The sequence below is a fragment of the Eretmochelys imbricata genome, chromosome 17, assembly GCF_965152235.1.
Source record: "Eretmochelys imbricata isolate rEreImb1 chromosome 17, rEreImb1.hap1, whole genome shotgun sequence".
In the NCBI taxonomy this organism is placed as follows: Eukaryota; Metazoa; Chordata; order Testudines; family Cheloniidae; genus Eretmochelys; species Eretmochelys imbricata.
This window is the reverse complement of record NC_135588.1, coordinates 13,465,100-13,486,527: the sequence shown is the minus strand read 5'-3', so window position 1 is coordinate 13,486,527 and position 21,428 is coordinate 13,465,100. Positions and strand designations below refer to the sequence as shown.

The 21,428-nt window shown below is 42.2% G+C and overlaps 1 protein-coding gene across 2 annotated transcripts in view; it reads right to left on the bottom strand.

The window, feature by feature from the left end:
* CALN1 (calneuron 1) overlaps positions 1–21,428 on the bottom strand; it is a 155,334-nt gene that overhangs the window by 85,702 nt on the left and 48,204 nt on the right. For both annotated transcript variants that reach the window (XM_077836785.1, XM_077836786.1), the window contains exon 2: positions 10,018–10,161. In XM_077836785.1, the coding sequence (XP_077692911.1) occupies positions 10,018–10,161 (144 nt within the window). The remainder of the gene's footprint in view (positions 1–10,017; positions 10,162–21,428) is intronic.

Below are 21,428 nucleotides of genomic sequence, written 5' to 3'. Positions count from 1 at the left end.
AACACTGGACCCTTTCCTATTGCACTGGAAAGCACATTCCAAAATCTATTATTGTACAGAAGAGAGGTATCTTGCCCCACCCCAAGAACAAATAAGAGCAGCTGTAAGTGGTTTTTACTGAAATAAAAAAATAGCTGGACTTGATAAAGTTCTTTAGCCAGAATGAAAGGTTTGCCATATGCCTATAAGGGGTGAGAGTTCCTTAGGGTCATCCAAGTCAGTGCCACATAAATAAAGGCTAGTCTGATTAAACCAGTTTTGTAGCTAAGCTATTCCATTTGTCAGGTGGATGAGTCTCCCAGCTAAGCAATGTGGTTTAAGCTAGCAGAACTTTGTATCTGAGCAAGGTCATTTTTCATGGACAAGGAACAAGTGAAGCGCTTGTGTCAAGCAATGTGTTCTCTTCCTGTTGACTTCTTAGGGCAGATCTACACTCAAAACACTGAATCAGTGCAGCTACACCAACATGCTTTAATGAAGACGTTCTGTGCCGACAGGAGACAGCTCTCCTGTCAGCATAGTTAATCCACCTCAGCAAGAGACAGTAGTTTTGTCTGTGGGAGAAGCTCTCCTGCCAACACACAGCTGTCTACACTGGCACTTAGGTCGGTACAACTATGTCGCTCAGTGGTGTGGATTATTCAAAGTAATTATATTCAAATTATACCAAATTAATTCTGTAGTGTAGGCCAGAGCAGGAGGCTTTTTTTGTTTTGTGTTATTTTAATTTTTTTTTCCAGTTTAGGATCCACTCATCTTTTTTCAGAGTCGAAACACAATGAATTATCCATTCTGCTAAAGCCAAAAAAAAAAAAAAAGGTATTAAGATACAAGAAAATGTTTTCAGCCAGTATTGGATGTGGGTTTCATGGTTGTTCCACACAGCACAGCAAAAAGCAAAGCTCCTAATAAAAGATCTAATATTCTGCAACCTGGTGTTTTATGGCAATCTGTTAGTGGAGTTCAGCTGGCACAGCTGCCCAAGAAAATGCAGTGTTTAATTTCTAAAGGAGGAATTTATTTTTTCCCCTAGAATTTTCAGTGCAATTGGTACTTCCACACAGCTTCCATCCTTGCACAAAATGCTGTTGATACCAAACACACTGGAGTTCATGAAACAGATACTGTTCTGTTCTCACTCACCAGGTTTGATCTACTGTATTCAGTGTAATCAATCTAATTCTGCCCTACATGATTTTGGCCAATAATGCTTGGTCTACACACAGATTTTGTACCAATATAACTCTTCCAGTTAAGGGTGTGATTTTTTAACCAAAATAGTTATACCAACACAATCCCTCACATGATGCACCTATAACAATATCAAGATGCCTTATACGGGTATAACTTTTCCCATTTGGGAATAGCAAAATTGGTATAACTGTGTAGGGTCATATTGCTTTAACTCTACTTGTATTGCTTCAAAGACGGGATGGTCAGAAGTGCCCTGAACTAGGATAGATCACTTTGCATAGCATAGAAAAGAGTATTAACCCAGAGAAATTGTCAAGTCATGACTCTGGTGCACCATATGAAGGGATGCTTGGTAAGGTTCTGTCTACGCTACAAATACAACCGGATATTTATGACTGTGTCGTGACATTTTCATCTGAACCAGTTATATCAGAGAGACAAGGCGGGTGAGGTAATAATTTTTATTGGACCAACTTCTGTTGATGAGAAAGAAGCTTTCAGCTTATACAGAGCTCTTTGTCAGTTCCAGTTATATGATACAGTTTAAAGGCTGCTGTGTGGACACATCTAAACAACACATTCATGCCTCATATGTATTTGACAGTCCACATTACTCATGCTGCCTAACTACTTAATGCTATTCTTTTGCTTTTATTCATTCCTCTTTAAGTCAAATGCCCTAATCATACAAAAAGATAATTCCTCCCAAATGTTTAAAGATTCAATTGAAAGCAAAACAAATTCCCATTCCAGTTCTCCGGTTCTCCTTGGAAACCTCCAGCAAAAACAAGGAAGACTAGACTTGATACAAAGCCTTTGTTATACACTTTTCAGATCACCTTTTTAAAAAAATGTATCAGCAAAGGCTGGCTATCAGAACGCAAGAGTGCATCCTTTCAATCTAGGATTAACAACTGTCTAATCACACAAACCCAAACATCCTTGTCCCACCCCCTTCCCTGCCCCACCCCTGAGGCCCGGGCCATGCCCCGCCCCTTCTCCAAGGCCCCGCTTCACTGACGCCATCCTCCCTCCCTCCATCACTCGCTCTCCCCCACCCTCACTCATTTTCACTGGCCTGGGGCAGAGGGTTGGGTGTGGGAGAAGACGTGGGTTCTGGGCTAGGGGGTGGGGCCAAGGGATTTGGCATGTGGGAGAAGGCTCCAGGCTGAGCCTGGGGTAGGAGTGCAGGAGGGGGCTCAGGGCTGTGGCAGGGGGTTGGGGTGTGGGAGGGGATGAGGGCTCCAGCTGACCAGAGCTTACCTCAGGCGGCTCCCGGGTGGCAGTGCAGGGGGGCTAAGGCAGGCTCCCTGTCTGCCCTGGCCCCACACTGCTCCCAGAAGTGGCCAGCCGAGGCAAGCGGGGCCAGGGAGCTCCACGCGCTGCTCCCAGAAGCGGCTAGAACCTCCCTGCTGCCCCTGGTGGGGGGTTAGGGAGCTCCAGGCACTGCAGGCACTGCCCCCGCAGCTCCCATTGACTCCCAATGGGAGCTGTCGAGTGGGCGCTTGGTGCGCGGGCAGGGCGCAGAGACCCCTGCCCCCTCCAGGGGCCACAGGGACATGCCGGCAGCTTCTGGGAGCGTCGCAGGGCCTGGGCAGACAGGGAGCCTGCCTTAGCCCCGCTGTGCTGCTGGACTTTTAGCAGCCTAAAATCTCCTGGTTTGGCTTCAGTAGCCTCTGGGAGATAGAGCCCGATACCGGGAGGGTTGGCAACTGTATTTCAATCTTGTAACAGCTCAACCTGAGTGTACCCCAAAACTAAGATCAGAAAAGGGAGTGCTAGAAGAATCTCTAACTATGGGGGAAGTTTACACAATGGGGCCAACTTCTCTGCATTGTGGGTATATAGCTCCATTGATTTCAGTGGAGTTTTATCTACATATACCATGGAGCATATAGCCCTAACAGTTAAATTCAAGCATAGTGAGTCACAGATTCATCTTTTTTATTTCTAGAGGCCAGTTTAAATGGTGGGCTCACTACATAGGACAATGCAGTAGTTAATATGCTGTTTTTCAATATCTTTATTAGTTTTCCTGCTAATTGGCAAATCGTACAAACTATTCCTTTTTTTGCACAGAAAATACATTTTAAATACTTTACATCCCAAGGCTCTAAAGACAGAGCATCCCAACTTGCTAACAAGACTTCAGAAAGATAGGTAGGTATTCAACATTGTAGCAACATGCATGGGACTTGGAGGGAGGGGCACAGGTTGCAGAATGGAAGAGAGTTTGAAGAAGGCACCAGGAAGTCAGTCCGTACGCACATGGCTAGGATACTAGCTGCCATCACAGCATCTCTATAAATAGTTCTCTTAATAAAGAGCTGGTTTAATGTTATAAACACGGAGTCCTTCATGTTATTACCCAGTACACGATACATGAAACACCCATGATCTGTAATGTTCACGTTAATGTTATGCAGTTCAGCATATAGGTAAGAACACAGGCCTAAATTACTTCAGTTGCACCCCAGGCAATGGAAAAGTGAATATGTTGCTCTCCCCCAATGGCATCAGTGGGCCCTGGGGTGTAAGTCAGGCAGAACATGGTCCGTGGTGTCAGAGCACATATCTCAGATCTGAGGAATAACATCCAGTAGGTTCATATATGGCCATTGTGCATCTGGTGAATATTCAAGTGTATTGAACAGCCCTCTCCTGTGTTAGTGTGAAATTCATCCCAGTGCAGAGACCCCACACACAATCTAAGAACGGCTTGTACCCTCAAAACAGGGCATAAGCACCGCATACCCTGCACAGGATGCATCCCTTACAGGGATGAAAGCATTGCTCTCCCCCCGACACACACACACAGTAATGAGAAGCAGTTTTTCCACACTCTATTCAATCCTATTCTACTTGGCTTACTATACCACCTTCATTACAGTAGTAGCTCAGCCCCTTTCGATAGCGAGTAAAGCAATATGATTGGTAATTTATTAGGTTTCCTTAGAGACCTGAAATATTCCCAATATATTATTTTCCCCCGAGCTTTATTTTTAACAGTAAAAACAACAACAAAAAAAGACTAAAATATTTCCCTCTGCAGCAGCCACCCTTCTCGTTGGCTGAAATACACCTTTGAAAATGGTAAGGAGACTTTAAACATTAAAAAAATAAGCAGCACCCCTTTTAAGAAATACAATAACTGCTCTGACCTCCAGTGCCTGCCTCCGGTGAGAGCTGCGGAGTTTGGTATTCAGGGGAAGTATTTTGCATTCAGTCAGGCTGTGTTCCGGAGACCGTAGCTGGATGCTTACTCCTTTGCAAATATACGAGAGGAGACACACAGGGCAGGGAACGGAACATGCTGGGATCATAATATGCTAAATTGTGTTGTTTTCTACCTGACCCAGATCACGAGGGGAGGGAGGGCAGCAGAGAGGCAGCAACTCTGTGGAGCTTCCTTTAGCCATTCTATCTGCATAAGGCTGGTGCGGGGAAAATGGCTCAGTTAGCCCAGGGGGAAGCAAATGCACCAACGTTCCTGATGGCTGATGCAGACATTAGCAGGGTCACGTACCCCCAGCATCTGCTTCCAGATGCTACCACCTGGTGCACAGGAGGGCAGATCCAGGCAGTGGGGCTCAGGCTTCAGCTTCAGCCCCAGATGGCGGGACTCAGGCTTTGTCCCCAAGCCGCAGAAAGTCCAATGCCAGCCCTGGCGATCCCATTAAATTGGGGTCCTGACCCCCAGTTTCAGAACCGCTGCTCTAGCCCTTCCTGTGCTGCCTGGCCCCTGCTTAGATGCACTGGGGGAGAAGAGGGCTCAGCGTCTGCCTCCACACAGCATGCCCACCCAAGGGAAGGCAGAATTTAGCCTCATGTGAAACGCGAATATGCTGCTCTCCTCTGACACATCTATAATCTCACACACACCCCTTAAGGTCAGGGGGCAGATGGTGCCCAACAAACTTTCACATGTTAAGTAAAGGCTACCCCTTTACCTAACGTGGACAACAAAAAATTGTACTGGAAGCCTCCTGGGGACACTTCAACGTGGTCAGTTGCTAAGGGGGAGCTGCCGGCTGTTGGAAGTGGGTTCCTCAGTGCAGACTTCACTATAAGCGTGCACATTCCTGTCCGCAGATGCCTTCTTTCTTTCCCTTTATTTCTGTCCTAACCTGGTATGTGGTTACGCTTCACATTGCTAAACAACTGCCACGTTACAACCCCAGAAGTAGCTGCTTTTCAGTGGGATAGGAAGTGATTCCTATATAATTTGTCAATAGGGTGACCAGATAGCAAGAGTGAAAAATCAGGACACTTCCCTTGTTGGGGGGTGAGGGGGGAGGGAGGGTGTATAGTTGCATATATAAAACAAAGCCCCTAATATTGGGATGGCCCAGACAATATCAGGACACCTGGGCACCCTATCTGTTAAGCACTATGAGATCCTTCAGGACAATGGTGACTACGTAGATGAAACATGCTGTTATGGTTTTAGTTTAGGGTGAGTGCCAAGCCATTAAAACCTGTCCACATTATTCATGCGGGTGGCTCTTTATAAACACAAATTCATCCAATCTGGGGAAGACAAACTTGCTCCCAGGCTAAGGCTTCTATTCATTTTCAACCTGAAACAGATTTTTAATAGCCGCATTCTCACTCTCAACCCTCTTACAAAATGGGCTTCATACGGGAATGGAAAGGCCGACTGATTCTGGTTGTGTCACTATAATCAGTCTGTCATCTAAATAAGGCAAGGCAGATACAGTTCCTTTGCCATCTTGCAATGCAAATATACTCCCAAGGTATTATCTGACAATAATGTTAAATTTGTACTAGGTCCACGCAGACTGGTTCAGATTACACATAAACCACTGCCAATTTTATTACCTTATTATTAGCAGCCACTGTCATCAGCCTCCTGGGGGGAAGCACACATCTGGCTAGCATATCCGCTTGCACTTTATATCTTTATCAGTCATATACCCCCAAATGCACAGAGGGTTTATTGTCTTTTCCGTAGCTCTCACATACGGTGGGGGTCTTATGATTGCACACTGTACATAATGATTTATCACGCAACCTGGCCTCCCAACTGAGATAAATGCAGGCAAAGCACTGCCAAGAGCTTCCGTTTTTTGGCTTTATCCTGACAAAGTGCTGCATCCCTCATCAGGAATATATGACAGAGAGAAACTTGGCTGGGTAGGTCTATATCTGCAAGTACAGGGCCTGATTCAAAGCCCAGAGAAGTCAATTTCCATTGACTTCATTGGACTTTGGATCAGGCCCAGAGTAACGAACAATCCCCATTCACACAGCAAGAGAAAGAAAGGGAAGCTAGTTATACGGTTTCACGTTCTCATTACGTTTCAAGATAAGCTGCAGAAAAGAGCAATCCATCAAAGAAAAGAAAACCTTGAGCTGCATTGTGTTAGCTCAGTTTGTAGCCTAAATAAATTCTTCTCATAATATCCCCCCCAGCTCCTGCACTGCCTAAAGAATTTTCCCTACTAATCTTTCTGTTTTGTTTTTGTCTTTTTATACTCTGGGTCCACTTATCCTTTATGCACATTGGAAAGCATAATCCCAACTATACATATAAAATGATGGGGTCTAAATTAACTGTTACCACTCAAGGAAGAGATCTTGGAGTCATTGTGGATAGTTCTCTGAAAACATCCACTCAATGTGCAGCGGCAGTTAAAAAAGCGAACAGAATGCTGGGAATAATTAAGCAAGAGATAGATAATAGGACAGAAAATATCATGTTGCTGCTGTATAAATCCATGGTACGTCCATATCTTGAATACTGTGTGCAGATGTGGTCTCCCCATCTCAAAAAAGATATATTGGAATTGGAAAAGATTCAGAAAAGGGCAACAAAAATTATTAGGGGTATGGAACGGTTTCCATATGGGGAGAGATTAATAAGACTGGGACTTTTCAGCTTGGAAAAGAGATGGCTAAGGGGAGATATTATTAGGTCTATAAAATCATGACTTGTGTAGAGAAAGTAGATAAGAAAGTGTTGTTTACTACTTCTCATAACACAAGAACTAGGGGCCACTAAATGAAATTAATACGCAGCAGGTTTAAAACAAATAAAAGGAAGTATTTCTTCACACAATGCACAACCTGTGGAACTCCTTGCCAGAGGATGTTGTGAAGGCCAAGACTATAACAGGGTTCAAAAAAGAACTAGACAAATTAATGGAGGATAAGTCCATCAATGGCTATTAGCCAGGATAGGCAGGAATGGTGTCCCTATTCTCTGTTTGCCAGAAGCTGGGAATGAGCGACAGGGGATGGATCACTTGATGATGACCTGTTCTGTTCATTCCCTCTGGGGCACCTGGTATTAGCCACTGTCAGAAGACACGAGACTGGGCTAGATGGACCTTTGGTCTGACCCAGTAGGGCCGTTCTTATGTTCTTTACATCACATGCATGTGTCTTCTAGTCCAGAAACCCTTCAGTCAAAATACTATGAAAATAGGCACCTTAGAAACATGAATAATTAATAATAAACTGCCTAGAAAAGCTAGATAGGGTTGGGTGAATTGGCTCAGATACAAGACTCACCTCCCAATCTTTATGCAAAACTCACATTGAAACTTTGTCAAAGGTCTCAGAAGTTCATTTAATTTATTCCCCTTTTTTACCTTTTCATGCCACCTCTGTACTTACAGGTCCCAGCTGTACTAGAAGTGGAAATGATAGCACGCCAGAGATCTCCAGAGCTTCTAGAAATCAGGAATGAGAGAATAACAGGAGATGGACCAGAGTTGGAGTCATTATCCAAATCATTCTTTGTCCTAAAAACTTGAGGCTCAGTTAAAATAGTGTAGGAATCTGTACCACATCGTTTTGTAAAACCTAAAGCAAAATCACCCTGAAGGAAGAATCCAGTAGAATGTAATAGGATGAACGTAATAGTGCTCTATAGAAACTACTCTTAAATCCTATCTAATTTTTTTTTTTTTAAAGAATGAGATACTTTTCACCATTTTTTAAATCCACCCTATGGAATCCATTTTCTATTGATTTCTATCCCTGCTATAGAATTCTGTGGGATACTTTGAACATTCTATAGAAAGGTTATCATGCTCTTTCACATTCCATAGAGGTGTTTTTCCCCTCTTTAATCACAAGAGAATGAGAGAGCCTGTCCTAACTGGAAACAGAAAGTACCAAAAATCATGTGAGAAATTCTGTATCCATTAGATTCCAAGCCCAATTTCTAAAACAAAGCAGCATATGAACTAAACCTAGGAAACACTTGAAGTTTGCACTTCACTCACACATTTGTAACAAGGAGCAAATTTTATTTAAAAGCAGCATGTATTAGCTACACTCCATCGTGCATCTGTTGCCCACTGAGAATATCAACACTCTCAACTTAACATTTGCAGATTTATAATACTCTTCATTTGTAAAACTTCTTTAGATGACCAGAAAGATTTTACAATAAAAAACAAACACTAAAACCAAAAGCCCACCAAATTTTCTGCAGCCTGACATGATTAATGTATTTGTACTGCATACACAATAATGTTTTCCATTTGGCTTTGCACCATTTTTGTATAATTTTTCAATGCTGTTATGTGCCTTTGCAGAAACAGGAGAGAAGAGCTGCTCATTAGTCCAGCATCTATGCACATTTTAGCTGTTAGAAAAGCATTTACCTTTCTGACCTATAATTCTAAGGGCATTTTAAAGATGGCTCCTTATTCTGAGCTAGTATGATTGCAGATGTACATCAGCTAAGAGAGTCCCCCATGGTTCCAAAAGCCTTGATGTCCTGTTCCTCTATTCACTTTAATAATGGGTTCCTTTTCTTTGATTATACGCTAGTAACTATTTGAAGGAAATCTCTCCACAGGGCCTTGTTCCATCCTTTTCAAAGCCTTGCCCATCAAAACTTCCAAAGCTTCCACATTTCAGACACAGCATGAGAAAGCCCCACCTATAGCAACTTTCACTTGCAAGTTATGCATGATGCAGCAGAATTACATCATGGCTTATAAAGGACTGGATTGCTCAGAGGATTGGACCATTCAAGACACGGATAACTGGCTACAAAGCCTTCCAACGCAAGGTCACTGGTTCAAAGGCAGCCCAGAAATAACCAAAAACTCCTCACAATTGATATCTGTTTAGTGACTTAATCAAAGGTGTTTAGTGGTTTCAGGCTAACTCTCAGTGAACAAGCATCCACAAAACCACTTCCATGACTACCTCTAGTTGGCACAGCAGAGAAGCCAAGCGCTATATTTGAATGAGTTATGGAAACTGAGCTACCCTCTCATTCCTAGAGGCGGTCAGGATGGAGTGATATAGAAGGGACAGCGTGGGGAAGCTTGCACCACTGTTGTACCTGTTAGGTGAATGAATAAAGGACTTCAGTTTCCTGGGTTATCAGCTGACACCTTTCATGAGCACAGTATTCACAATAAATATCTGAAAACTAAACTAAGGAGGAAATGGCTTAGTGGGATACTTTGAAAGGCACTATTTTGCCACTTCCACCTGGACATTGCTTGGAAATTATAGGAAAGTCCTATCTGCAAGTGAAAATCTGTTTGTAAAGGTTTCATCTGGGGAATTTTATAAGGTGAGGCAGTATGGTCTAACGAATAGGGCATAGGACAGGGAGTCAGGAGTCCTGCATTCTATTTCTGTCTCTGCTATTGATCTCATGTGTGACCTTGGACCAGCCACTCCACCTTTCTGTGCCTCTGTTTCCCCTCCAGCCCTTTGTCTGTCATGTTATTTAGATGGTAAGTTCTTTGAGGCAGCGACTACCTCTCACTATGTATTTGTACAGCACCCAGCACTACTACAATTCAAAGAATAATAACGACTTACCATCCATATCAAGACGCTGCATGATAATCGCCAGTTCTACCTCACTAGGCATGTATCCCAAAGAACGCATAGCCATGCCCAGCTCCTGCTTGGAGATAAAGCCATTCCCGTCCCTGTCCAGTACCCGAAAGGCTTCACGGATTTCTGCAATAATGAAGAAAAGAAGAAGGGTGAAATAGTATCATGGTGCATTAACCTCTCCATGCAAAGAATACACATCTCTATTAGATCAATTAGATGTTTGTTAATGTTCCAGTAATAGTAACCAGGATATATATATATAGATAAAAAAAATCTCCTGATTACTATTACTGTCATATATATATTATGCCAGAAAACTTGAGGGTCGTCTGTGTGTATATATACACACACACGACCCTCAAGTTTTCAGGCATAAGACAACCACTAGGAATCCAAAAGTAATTTGTCCTTAGGCAAACTATTGCACAAATATTTATCTGAGGTGTTTCTGAATCTCTCTGCAGCATCTGCTGTTGAGCTGTGTGTGAAATGGGATGGACTGATCTGGGTGGATTGTTCTGATCTAGTATGGTTATTCCTATGTTTCTACAATTATAATCATCACACCAACCCTGGGATACTATAGACTATTTCATCAAATAGACTCAGAATGCTTTTCAGAAAAAGTAACGAATTAAGCCTGTCAGCACACTTGTAGGACAGATAAGTTTTGTCCATCATACAAGGAGGGTAATAAAACCATGACCTTGTTGCAGGGTAAGAGAACCTAGGCACACTCCCCTGCTACATGCAGATTCATATAACCTAAGTATGAACCTCTAATGAGGTCACCCACATCACCACATCAGGACAACGTCTCTCCACTATTAAACGAAGTCACACCAATCTAAATAGGAGATTTTCACCTACAGCCAGTAACATGTTTGGCCCAAAAAACTGCTTTTGGAAGTTGAGTCTCTCTCATAGAAGACTCTTATCTCCCAAATGAAGCCCTAAATACTTATTTTCTTTCTTGTCTGATAAATCATGATGTATACCTTTTAAACCACCTCCAGGCAATTTCCACCCCCCACTACTTTTCATGGCATTCCTCTAATTTATAACTGTTTTACTGCTATAAGCAGCCACAGATCTATAAAAATGCTGTGAGAACCAGAGAAATCATCCATCATTCTTCCCAACCCTGGCTCAGTTTGACATCTGATATTGTTTTTGTTTTGAATCTGACATTCACACCTCAAGCCTTTCATAGCCGCTTTAAACTCCATACTGCTCAGTCATTCCCTATCCTGGAGTGTCCATGTTCTGCCAATGTGTTGAGGGCACTGATGGTTATCCAAGTTTGACGTACTTCAGGGCTTTCTTAACATTGAAGTTTCGCCATCAAATTCCTCAGGTGAAGTGGTCATGGCTGCTTAAAATGCAGGACATTTTGGTTCATGTCAATTCTGGAGTCTCAGCCAGCTGGGAAGCCTTCCTACTTTAAGGGATTTGGGGTTGTGGGGTTTGTTTTGTTTTGTTAAATAGGTTTATCTTTTCGACATGCATTTGGAAAGAAAACATAGGATGTTTTATTAAACACCTTTCAGGGAGATAATCAGCTATTAACAGGTTCAGTAATCTCACATCAGTCAGCTCTTTATAATCTCTGCTAGGATACGAACACATTCCTTATTTAACATGTCATCAGTTATGTTTATCTTACTTGTGCATTGTTTACAAGGATGTTGACTGATCATTTTCAGTTTACCCAGGGCCATAATGTACCTTTCAGTAGTAAAACCTACAAGAAGTCAGAGGACTCTGGGAAACTCTGTCAAGTGAACCACAGATTTTCTGATAAATATTCTCCTGAAGGGGGATCATAGAATATCAGAGTTGGAAGGGACCTCAGGAGATCATCTGGTCCAATCCCCTGCTCAAAGCAGGCACAATTCCCAATTTTTCCCCCCCTCAGATGGCCCCCTCAGGGATTGAACTCACAACCCTGGGTTTAGCAGGCCAATGCTCAAACCACTGAGCTATCCCTCCCCCCAAAAATGTTTTAGAATATTAGGGTTGGAAGGGACCTCAGGAGGTCATCTAGTCCAACCCCCTGCTCAAAGCAGGACCAATCCCCAATTTTTGCCCCATATCCCTAAATGGCCCCCTCAAGGATTGAACTCACAACCCTGGGTTTAGCAGGCCAATGCTCAAACCACTGAGCTATCTCCCCCCCTCCAAAAGGCATGAAACGATTGTTGGCCATTGCTTTCACAGAAGGAGGGGGGAGTAAGGGGTAGAATGGCAGCAGACGGTGCAGTACGACTGCTAGCCGTCATCTCCTGGGTGCTCACCAGCAGACATGATGATGACTCAGGGAACCCCAGAGGAGCCCAGTGCCCACTCCCATAATAAGAGGCATGGAGCAGAAGTCAATATTGCTAGTACCCATACTATATTCAGCCACAGGGGTCCCAGAGGGAGCATTCCAAGGTGGATGGCAACATGCTACTTCCAACTGCACAAGGTAGGTTTCTGAAGATTACTGGGAAAGTAGGAACATGTCTTAGAGGTGAGTTCCCCTCATCTGCTTTCACTGCCCAATCTCCATCCACTTTGCTCCCCTTTGCCCAAGGAGCTGGGGATGTGCAATGAGCCACTTATCTGCAGAGATTTTTTTTTGTAGTATAACTGTCTCCTGCAGAACTTACTGATCATATTGCATGGCTGGTGCCTCTGTGGCCTTTGCTTTTACAAAGTTAATAAAAAGTATATACTTAAACAGATAAAAAGGGGGCTGGGGGCTGGTTGGAAAATAGGGCTCTTTTCCCTGCAGAAAATTTCATCTTCACTAAAAACTGAAAAACAAAATATTTGTAAAATACTGTTGCAGGGCCTCATGCTCCCATTCTCCCAGAGACTGGACTCTCTGGTCAGACTACATTTCCCATGATCCACCATGATTCCCCCGGGGCGGAGAGGTTGTATACCATGTGAGTTCCGTGACCCCAGTGCATCATGGCAGATGAAAACCAGTTGGGGAGCCCAGTCCACAGAGGATAATGTGGACCAAGGGCACCAAACAACAACTCCTATGAGGTATCATGGCAGCATGTCTGATTCAAGATATTTTGGTTTCAGCTGAAAAATTAAATTTTCATTTTCAGGTGTTTGGTTTTCAATTCAAAATTCAATTTTCTGCCATAAAACAGTTTCATCAGAAAATTTTCAACCAGCCCAAGCTGGCTTGGGCACTAGCCTAGGGCTCAGGAGATCAATATTCCATTCCCTCCTTCACCACAGACTCCCTGAGTAACCTTGGGCAAGTGTCTTACTTTCTTGTGCCTCAGTTCCCCATCTGGCTGGTGGGAATACTAGTGCTTTGCAGGGAATCAGTTACCATAATAATGGATTTTCCATCCAAGGAAGAGCTGATGATATCCTAGTTCATAGTGGCATGCTGCAGTGACTTAATTATTTTCTAATAATTCTTTTAAAGCCCAAAGACAGCTTCTAAATCACAATAAATCAAAGTTCACACATACACCACTGTTGCTTTGACAAAATCTATTGTGCATTTATCATTTCACTATAAATATGCTATCTTATACTACAGAATAATTCCATGTTTGCTTCGTTGGTTTTTAAATCGGCTTTTATAGGTCACCCATGTAAGGCCTGATCCAAAACCCACTGACGTCAAAGGAAAGGTTCCCGTTAATTTCAGTGGGCACTGGATCAGACCCATAGCAACTATATTTTCAGTTCCTACCGGCATTAACTATGGCCTCTTTATACATAAGTGAAAGATAGGTGCTACCTTGTATCCACCTTCACTCCTTGCACTGGAATCACAATAATGTAAAGCGATGACGAGTCTGTTCAAATCAAGAACAGCTGGAAGTTTCAGTACATAATGCCTGTGGAGTAGCAATGAATCCCATTAGCCACTACCATCTCGAGTGATAGCTATTTTCATATGTCGGGCTGAAAGCTGAAGCGCAATAAATATTGCAGTGGAATCCATCCATTTAAAAAATAATCTTTTGACGTCTTAAAAAGAAGCAATCAGAACTACAAATATGGTAGGGAACTAAAAATGTTTTTTAAAGGAAAATATCAGGCGTTAACTTCAGAAAACTTTACAAGCTGCAATGCGAAAGCACTTAAATGTGTGAATAATCTATATTTATATATTGACTTCAATGTAGGATTTCTTAATCCCAACATATGGCAGGTTTCATTGATTTCATTGGGAGTACTCATATGCTTAAGTGCTTTGCTGGATCAGGGTCAGAATCCTGACATAAACTTCAGTTCAAGCCCTGTTCCACAGCCTTCAGAAAAATAAACTGTTAACCAAGTCTGAAATATCAACTTCTGACCCCAAATGTACCTATTTGCACTCATGTCTATAAACAGCACTTCCTAGTGTAAATCTATTTGAGGAGCTATGAATAGGTTGTACTCAAAGTCCACAAAGCAGCTACTACCTCAGCAAGCGCCTCCTTTGTATACTTGTATGTAACTCCACCTCTTAAACATTTTTTTCTTTGTAGCACTCTTTGATTCTGCTCTCCAACAGACTCCGTGCTACTGTTCGACACATCACCTAACTTAAAGGTCACACGGCTCTGGTTCCTTTTCAGGTATAGTCAAGCCAACTCTATTAGCTAACGGGTACAAAACCACAGGTCCCAAACTGTGGTCTCTGAACCTGTGGATCATATGGTTCTGGCTCCCCCTTTTTGTTACCAGCCGTTAAATGTCATTAGCAGAAGCTAAAAATACATCAGTATTTTCCTAATATCACTTTTCCAAGTGATCATGGTGGTTGCAATGACGACTGATGCTGCTGGATCACAAGTGGGACAGGAGGTGCCCATGAAGCAATCACTCAGGAAAGAAGCTGTCCACTATGAAAAGTTTGAGAACTCCTTTATTTAGACGAGTGGTTTTCAACTTTTTTTCATGTGCAGAACCCTAAAAAATTTAAAATTGAAGTGCCAGACCCCTTTGGAAATCTTAGGCACAGTCTGCAGACTCCCTGAGGTCGCAGACCACCGGCTGAAAATGACTGATTTAGACTACAGGCCCTTTGGGGGCAGGGACTGTTTTTTATTAGAGCACGGCAAAAAAAGTTCAACAAATAGTTTTTTTTGGTTGGAAAATGCATCTTTCCATGCCACAAAGCTCTCTGCAAATTTGGGCCCAATTCAATTAATAATCTCCATACAGAAAAAAACAAGAACAAAATTTCAAAGAAGTCAAAACATTTAGTTTCAACCATTTCAAAATGTTTTGTTTTGACTTTTTCATTTTGAAATGTTGTGTTCTGAAAATTTCAAAATGTTGACGTTGACTTCAAATTTGGCCAGATTAAAAAGAAAAGACAAAAAAATAAGTAAAAAATCCAAACCAAAACACAAAACACAAATTATTTTAAAACCAAAATGTTTTAATTGACACTAAATAAATAAATAAAACCAAAAATTTTCATTCAAATCAACCCAAAATGTTTGAATTGATTCAAAACAAATTTGTTTCAGCAAAAAATTTCAGTTTGATTCAATTTGAACCACACTTTTTTCAGAGTTTTTAGTTTGATGCTCAAATTGAAAATTCCATTATTTGCTCAGCTCTACTCTCTACTACGCTGGGTTTGTACAGTGCCTACCACAGTGTAGCCCCAATTTTGGCTAGGCCCCAGGCACAACCATAATAAACATAGTCATAATAATAGCATAGAAGAATAACGGCCAGATTGTGACCAGAGGGCAGCACAGATGGACACTGCTCCAGAAGGGTGAAGCCTCTTACCCAATTCTTCTGGAGAAGCGACCGGTGGGGGTGCGCTAGTTCCAAGCAGCCCTGTGCAGGGGCTGGCCATACAGTAGCAAGCGACAGGTCTGTTCAAGTTCTACTGGTTTCCACTAGGGATTTAGTATATTCCCACTCCTATGTATATTATTTGGCATCTCTTTGTACCGCTGTCGCCCTCCAGTCCAACATATGTAGTCTACTCCCAAACACAGAAAACACAAATAGAACTACACATGAAGAGAAGGTGGTAGATTAAGTCTCTGGGGATTTTAATATTGGGTGACCGTGTGTGAGATACATGCGAGAGCTTAGAAACATGGACACTTCAAAAGACTATTATATTGAAATGGGCCAGATGCTATAGGCTCAGGGATTAGTCATACACTTTTGTATCTATAAATGTTATATGTATCATTGTGAGCGAGGGATAGTATTCTAGGTTTATGGGGGAGGGTCACCAAGCTTCCGCCAAGAACTAAAATCAGTGCGGGGGTAATTATGCAGATCCTGGGGCAGGTAAAGAACTCCAGAGAAGTGCCACTGAATTGCAATTAATTGCACTGAATTCGCTGAATTCAGACCAGGTTCAAGTGGCCGAGACAAGGAAAGAGCCAGTAGCAGAAGGGTCAGCCGGAACTGGCTGACTGAACCTTCTTTTTGATTCAACAATTGACATGAGATTGTAACCGAGAGGGAAAAACACTGCCGGAAGGGTTTGAAGACTGGCATCTGCCAGGGCCTCCATGTGGAAAATGGGTGACACCTGGTAACCTTCGCGTGCATGGAGGCTGTTAGCTGTCTTAAATGTCCTTTCTGTAATGCCTTTGGCCTAAAATAAATGTGTTGTGCTTTATGAAAGCTGTCTGGTCACTGGTAACCCTCATCTCCCCTGAGACGGGGACAGACCTTCTGGGATCAGTACAGTGGATTGCATGGGGACTGAAAGCTTAAATTCCTCATCCGCAGGCTGAGACACATGTTCTTGCCCACAGAGAGGTGATGGCTGGAGTCCGAGACTCTCAGGGGTGTCCTTGAGCAGATCTGTAGAGGCCAGAGGTGCAGTTAACCCCTGAACCATGCATGACAGTGTGTTCCAGCGGTAACAGCACTGGACTGAGACTCAGGAAACTTCAGTTCTTCCGGGTGATATTGGGAAGTCACTGCCCCAACTTGTGCCTTTGTTCCCCTTCTATAAAATGGGGATAATGACCTTGGATCTTCCTTGAAAAGAGCTTTAAGATCTAAGGATGAAAAGTGCATCGCTCTTCTGCCACTCAGTCCAAGAACAGAGAAATAACACTGTGCACAAGAGGTTAGACTGAATGGCAGAAAACAACAAAAATGAGATTCACCTGGAAAAAATGCAAAATCACCGAACTAGGGAACAAACAACATGAGAAGGGTAAGTCAAGAGAGGGAAGGACTAGAGAAGTATTAATGCAGAAAGAACTCTAGGGTAATATTCATTATTTATCTATTTTACTGACTGATTTCAATGTATAATTCTAGGATTCATTTCCAAGTGCAGCTTCTGTAGTGACTTATCCAAGAAGCATCTCCATTTCAGAAGAAAACCAATGAATCTGTCTCAAAGAGCAACCTGTACAGAAAGTCAAAACTTTTCAACGTGCTCTATCATCCAGAGGTCACAGGGTTTGTGAATGTTTGCTTCAGCTTCTGTTTGTTGCTTTTAAAACACATTTCTCATGATGGTTTAGCCTGCTATTTTTCCCCTGCTGATGATTTATGTTCTACAAGTGCTAAAGGGTACAGTACTCACTTCTCAGAGTTATTTGAGCATGCAAGGGGTTTTGTTTTTAATTAATTTCCACTCTCTGATTGTGTTTAACATCTGCACCTTCTCATTTTAGCTATTAGGCAGCACATGGCAATTCTATTAAGTCCCAAATTCCTCTGGGATGAAGGAAAGAACTATCAGGTGAAATAGGCATTTTTTAATTTTCTTTGTGCGGGTTCAAAAGTAGACAGCTATTATAGTCCTGACCTGACATCCAGTCCAGCAAGTAATTAATTCTCTTCATCTACATCTGGTTATATGAAGATTCAAAGGCTACTTCCCCATGTACATGAGTTACTCTGAATTGGTTTCTTTCGGTGCATTTCATTTCAGAAAAGCCATTCACAGACGGAGTTGTTTTGGTGGTGTTTGATATTGTTTTTCCTTTAAAACTTCCTGAGCTTTCTTACCTACAGTTCAGCAGTCCATTTATTTACAGGAAATCCCTATATGACTGGGAACTAGCGGCAATCCTCATTATTTTTTGTTGCATATACTGATCCAGAATGAATCACAACTCTCTGTGAAACAAATTCTACTTGGGAAATCCCTGCCTGCTAGCTAGCCTCAGGCCCTGCAGATGGTTTCAATATATTTGATAGGTTATAAATAGCCATGTAATACATTTGTAATTACACTGCAACTGTTGACCACGTTAACTGCTATGTAATCACTATCCGATTATTTCTATCATTGTAAGATGGGCAGCAGTCCTATATCCCTTATGTTTGCCAGTAGCTAGTTTCCTTGGCTTCAATGCAGCTTTGGGTTCTAAAGTATAAATAAGTGATCTAAAAGCTACAAAATTTTATATCCTTAGTTGCCTAGTAAATAAGTTTAACAATTACTAGAGCTGGTCAAAAATTGGAATTTCCATCCCTTGGGAAATTCTGATAGTACCACATTTGTTTTCATCCCAAGTCAGGATGAAGTGTCAAAATATCTAAAAAGAAAAAAAACTGGTAGAATGGAAAGTTCTGAAAAATTTGGATTTGGAAATGTCAAAATGTTTTATTTTGAGAGTTTCGATAGAAATGAAACATGACAACATTATTGGATGAAAACATTTGTTTTTGACACTGAACTGTGTTTGTGAGAGCTGTCACAGTGTCTCATGAGAGTTGTAGTTCAGGTATCTCATACCCCCATTCTCCTTTATGGACTGGGCTCCCTGGAGGGACTACGTCTCCCAGGATGCACTGTGATGGTTCAACCAGAGGATAGACTGCTGTGCATCATGGAAATGTACTCCAGCCAGGGACACAGCTCATACAGGAGAATGGGGGCACACAATAATGTCAAATTGACCCAAACTAAATGTTTTCATTCGTTTCACAAACGGAAATATTTTAATTTGGGTCGATCCAACCCAATACATTTCAGTTCGATTTTCCTAGTGGAAAATAGGGGGGTGGAGGAAATGGCAAAACTGAAATTTCCCCATGAAAATTCTGATTTTGTGGGAAACTGCATTTTCCATTGAAAAAACATTTAGATGGAAAATTCCCAGCCACTCTAATAATTACCAGGTAATCTTCAGGAACATGTTACTAGCATATAAATGCACCGAATGTGCCAATACTAAGTAATTTTTTAAAATGATAATAAATGTCACAGTTTCAGGGTAACTTCCCCTGTATTCCCCATCCGTCATTCCTTGACAGCACCCACAGAAAGGTTTCCAGCTCACAGCTGTCACCTTTTCTGGGCAGTGAGTTTTACTCGCTCCTGACCAGGGCTTTTAAGGTTGCACAGGGTCCTGTCTTCTACGGCAATATCGCCAGCAAGCCAGTCTGCCTAAAAAGATGCTTGTGCTCTGTTCCTTCTCCCAGGACTATGAACAGTACAATTGCCAGCAGTTACAAGTTACCACACAGCTCCTTCTAAGCAAGTACATGTATTCTTCAGGTGAAAGCATTACAGAGAAAACAAAACAAAAAAAAAACAACCAATGAACATTCCCATATGCATGCTGATAGCCTACCAAAGGTTACCCATCAGTTTTATGGGGCCTCAGTTAGTCCAACGTTCCCTAAAGGTGGACCACAGATCTTGTCCATTTCCTGGATCAGAAAGAAGTCCCCAAATCAATTTAAACTCAGGCTAATGAATCCAAAAATCCTTTATTTGTCTTTTGGTCTCTGGAGAATCCAGTTTGAAGTAGCATATGTGAGCTTTCCCACATATCTCTGTGGGGGTATTACAATCTGGGTGATTTGTCCTAATCACCACCCACAGTTTTTAGTTCCTGAAGAAGCTGGGGCACCCCTCCCTGAGGAAGTAGAATACAATCATACATAAACCATTCAGTTAATACTATGGACCCAAAAGATATTTAAACTTAATTCAGTAAGGTCTCCCAAGTATATGGCAGGAAGTTGCCATATCTGTCACAGTAAATATTTAATGCCAGTTATAGGTGCTATCTTGACAGTCCTTAAGGATGTTTATCCGCATAACAGTGCAGACAGCAACACTGCAAACTTCCCATTACCCACCTATTGCCAGGCAAATATGCCTTAACCCTGGTCTGGAGGGAACGTACAGAGCATATAGAGTAGCTTATAATTTTATGAACCCTGCACTGTCTTGAGTTTCAGCGTTCTTCAGGAGAATATGACTGTGAAAGCCAGCTGTCAAAAGTGTTTGGAACAGTAGTTACTTCTTTTACATCATTTTATGTCATTCCCATTAGAATTGGCAATCTACAAGTCTAGTTTTAGCAATTCTCTTTGTAGCATCCTGGACACCTTGGGTCTGTCTCTGCCTCTGTTGAAAAGTAAATGGGTGTTTTCCACTGATTTCAACAGGAACAGGACTGGTCCCCTTGTTGACACAGAGGATGTAATCTGGAGCCCACTGAAGTCAATGGCAAAACTCCCATCAATTTAACCGGGGTCAGGATTTCACCCAGAATGTAATTCCAGGCCTGAACCTGCTTCCACTCAAATCAAGTGGACTCCTTGTCTCTCAATGATAGCAGAATCTGGCCCTCAATTGGTGAATAAAATAATGCAGAATAATTCAGTGAGCAGTGATTTTAAATGGTGCACATTTTCCCCTTTATTTTCAGCTGATCAGGAATAACTTCTCTTTAGTTCCCTGCATCTGAAATAAGCTTAAAAAAATAAAACACCCATTGATGAACTGCCACAAAAATATGTTTAATTCCCAAAGGGTACAGTGCAAATTTATACTGGCTCTGTGGACCACTGCACACAGGTCACAGTAGTATTGATTGCTCAGTCAATTAAAGTAGGTGTGAGGGAAATGTTGGTTAATCTACCTCAACGTGTTGTTTTTTACACCTCAAGAGACCAAACATATACATCTGTGCTGAGAAAAATAGCAAGCAAGGGAGGGCTTGTCAACAAAGAGGTAACAAGAGAGAAGTGTAAATCTGTGTTTGCTCCCAGCATATCAATGCTCATTGCAAGCATCGGTGCAAAGATGATGCAACATTACATGGGTGAAAACCATGATAGGCAATAAAGTTCTCTACTAAGAGAGGAACATTCTTCCTCGACAACTTACAGCCCAACATGCATCAGAGCTGTCGTATGGTTCCTGAATGTCCTGCACTTTGGACCTCACTAATGCACCCTCGGCCATTTCCAATTCTTCTCAGCCTTACCAGCTTCTTCCTCTCTTCTCCCTAAAACTCACCTGCTGTTCCCAGCCTGGCATTCTTCTCCCAGCTGTTCTATCTCCTGCTCCCTGCGGCTTAACCAGTCCATTCCATCTGTGATCATTTCAGGGCTGATCCTATCGCCTGCCAATCACTATTATCTCTTCTTCTTCTTCGCTGTTTGACAACTTAGTCCAA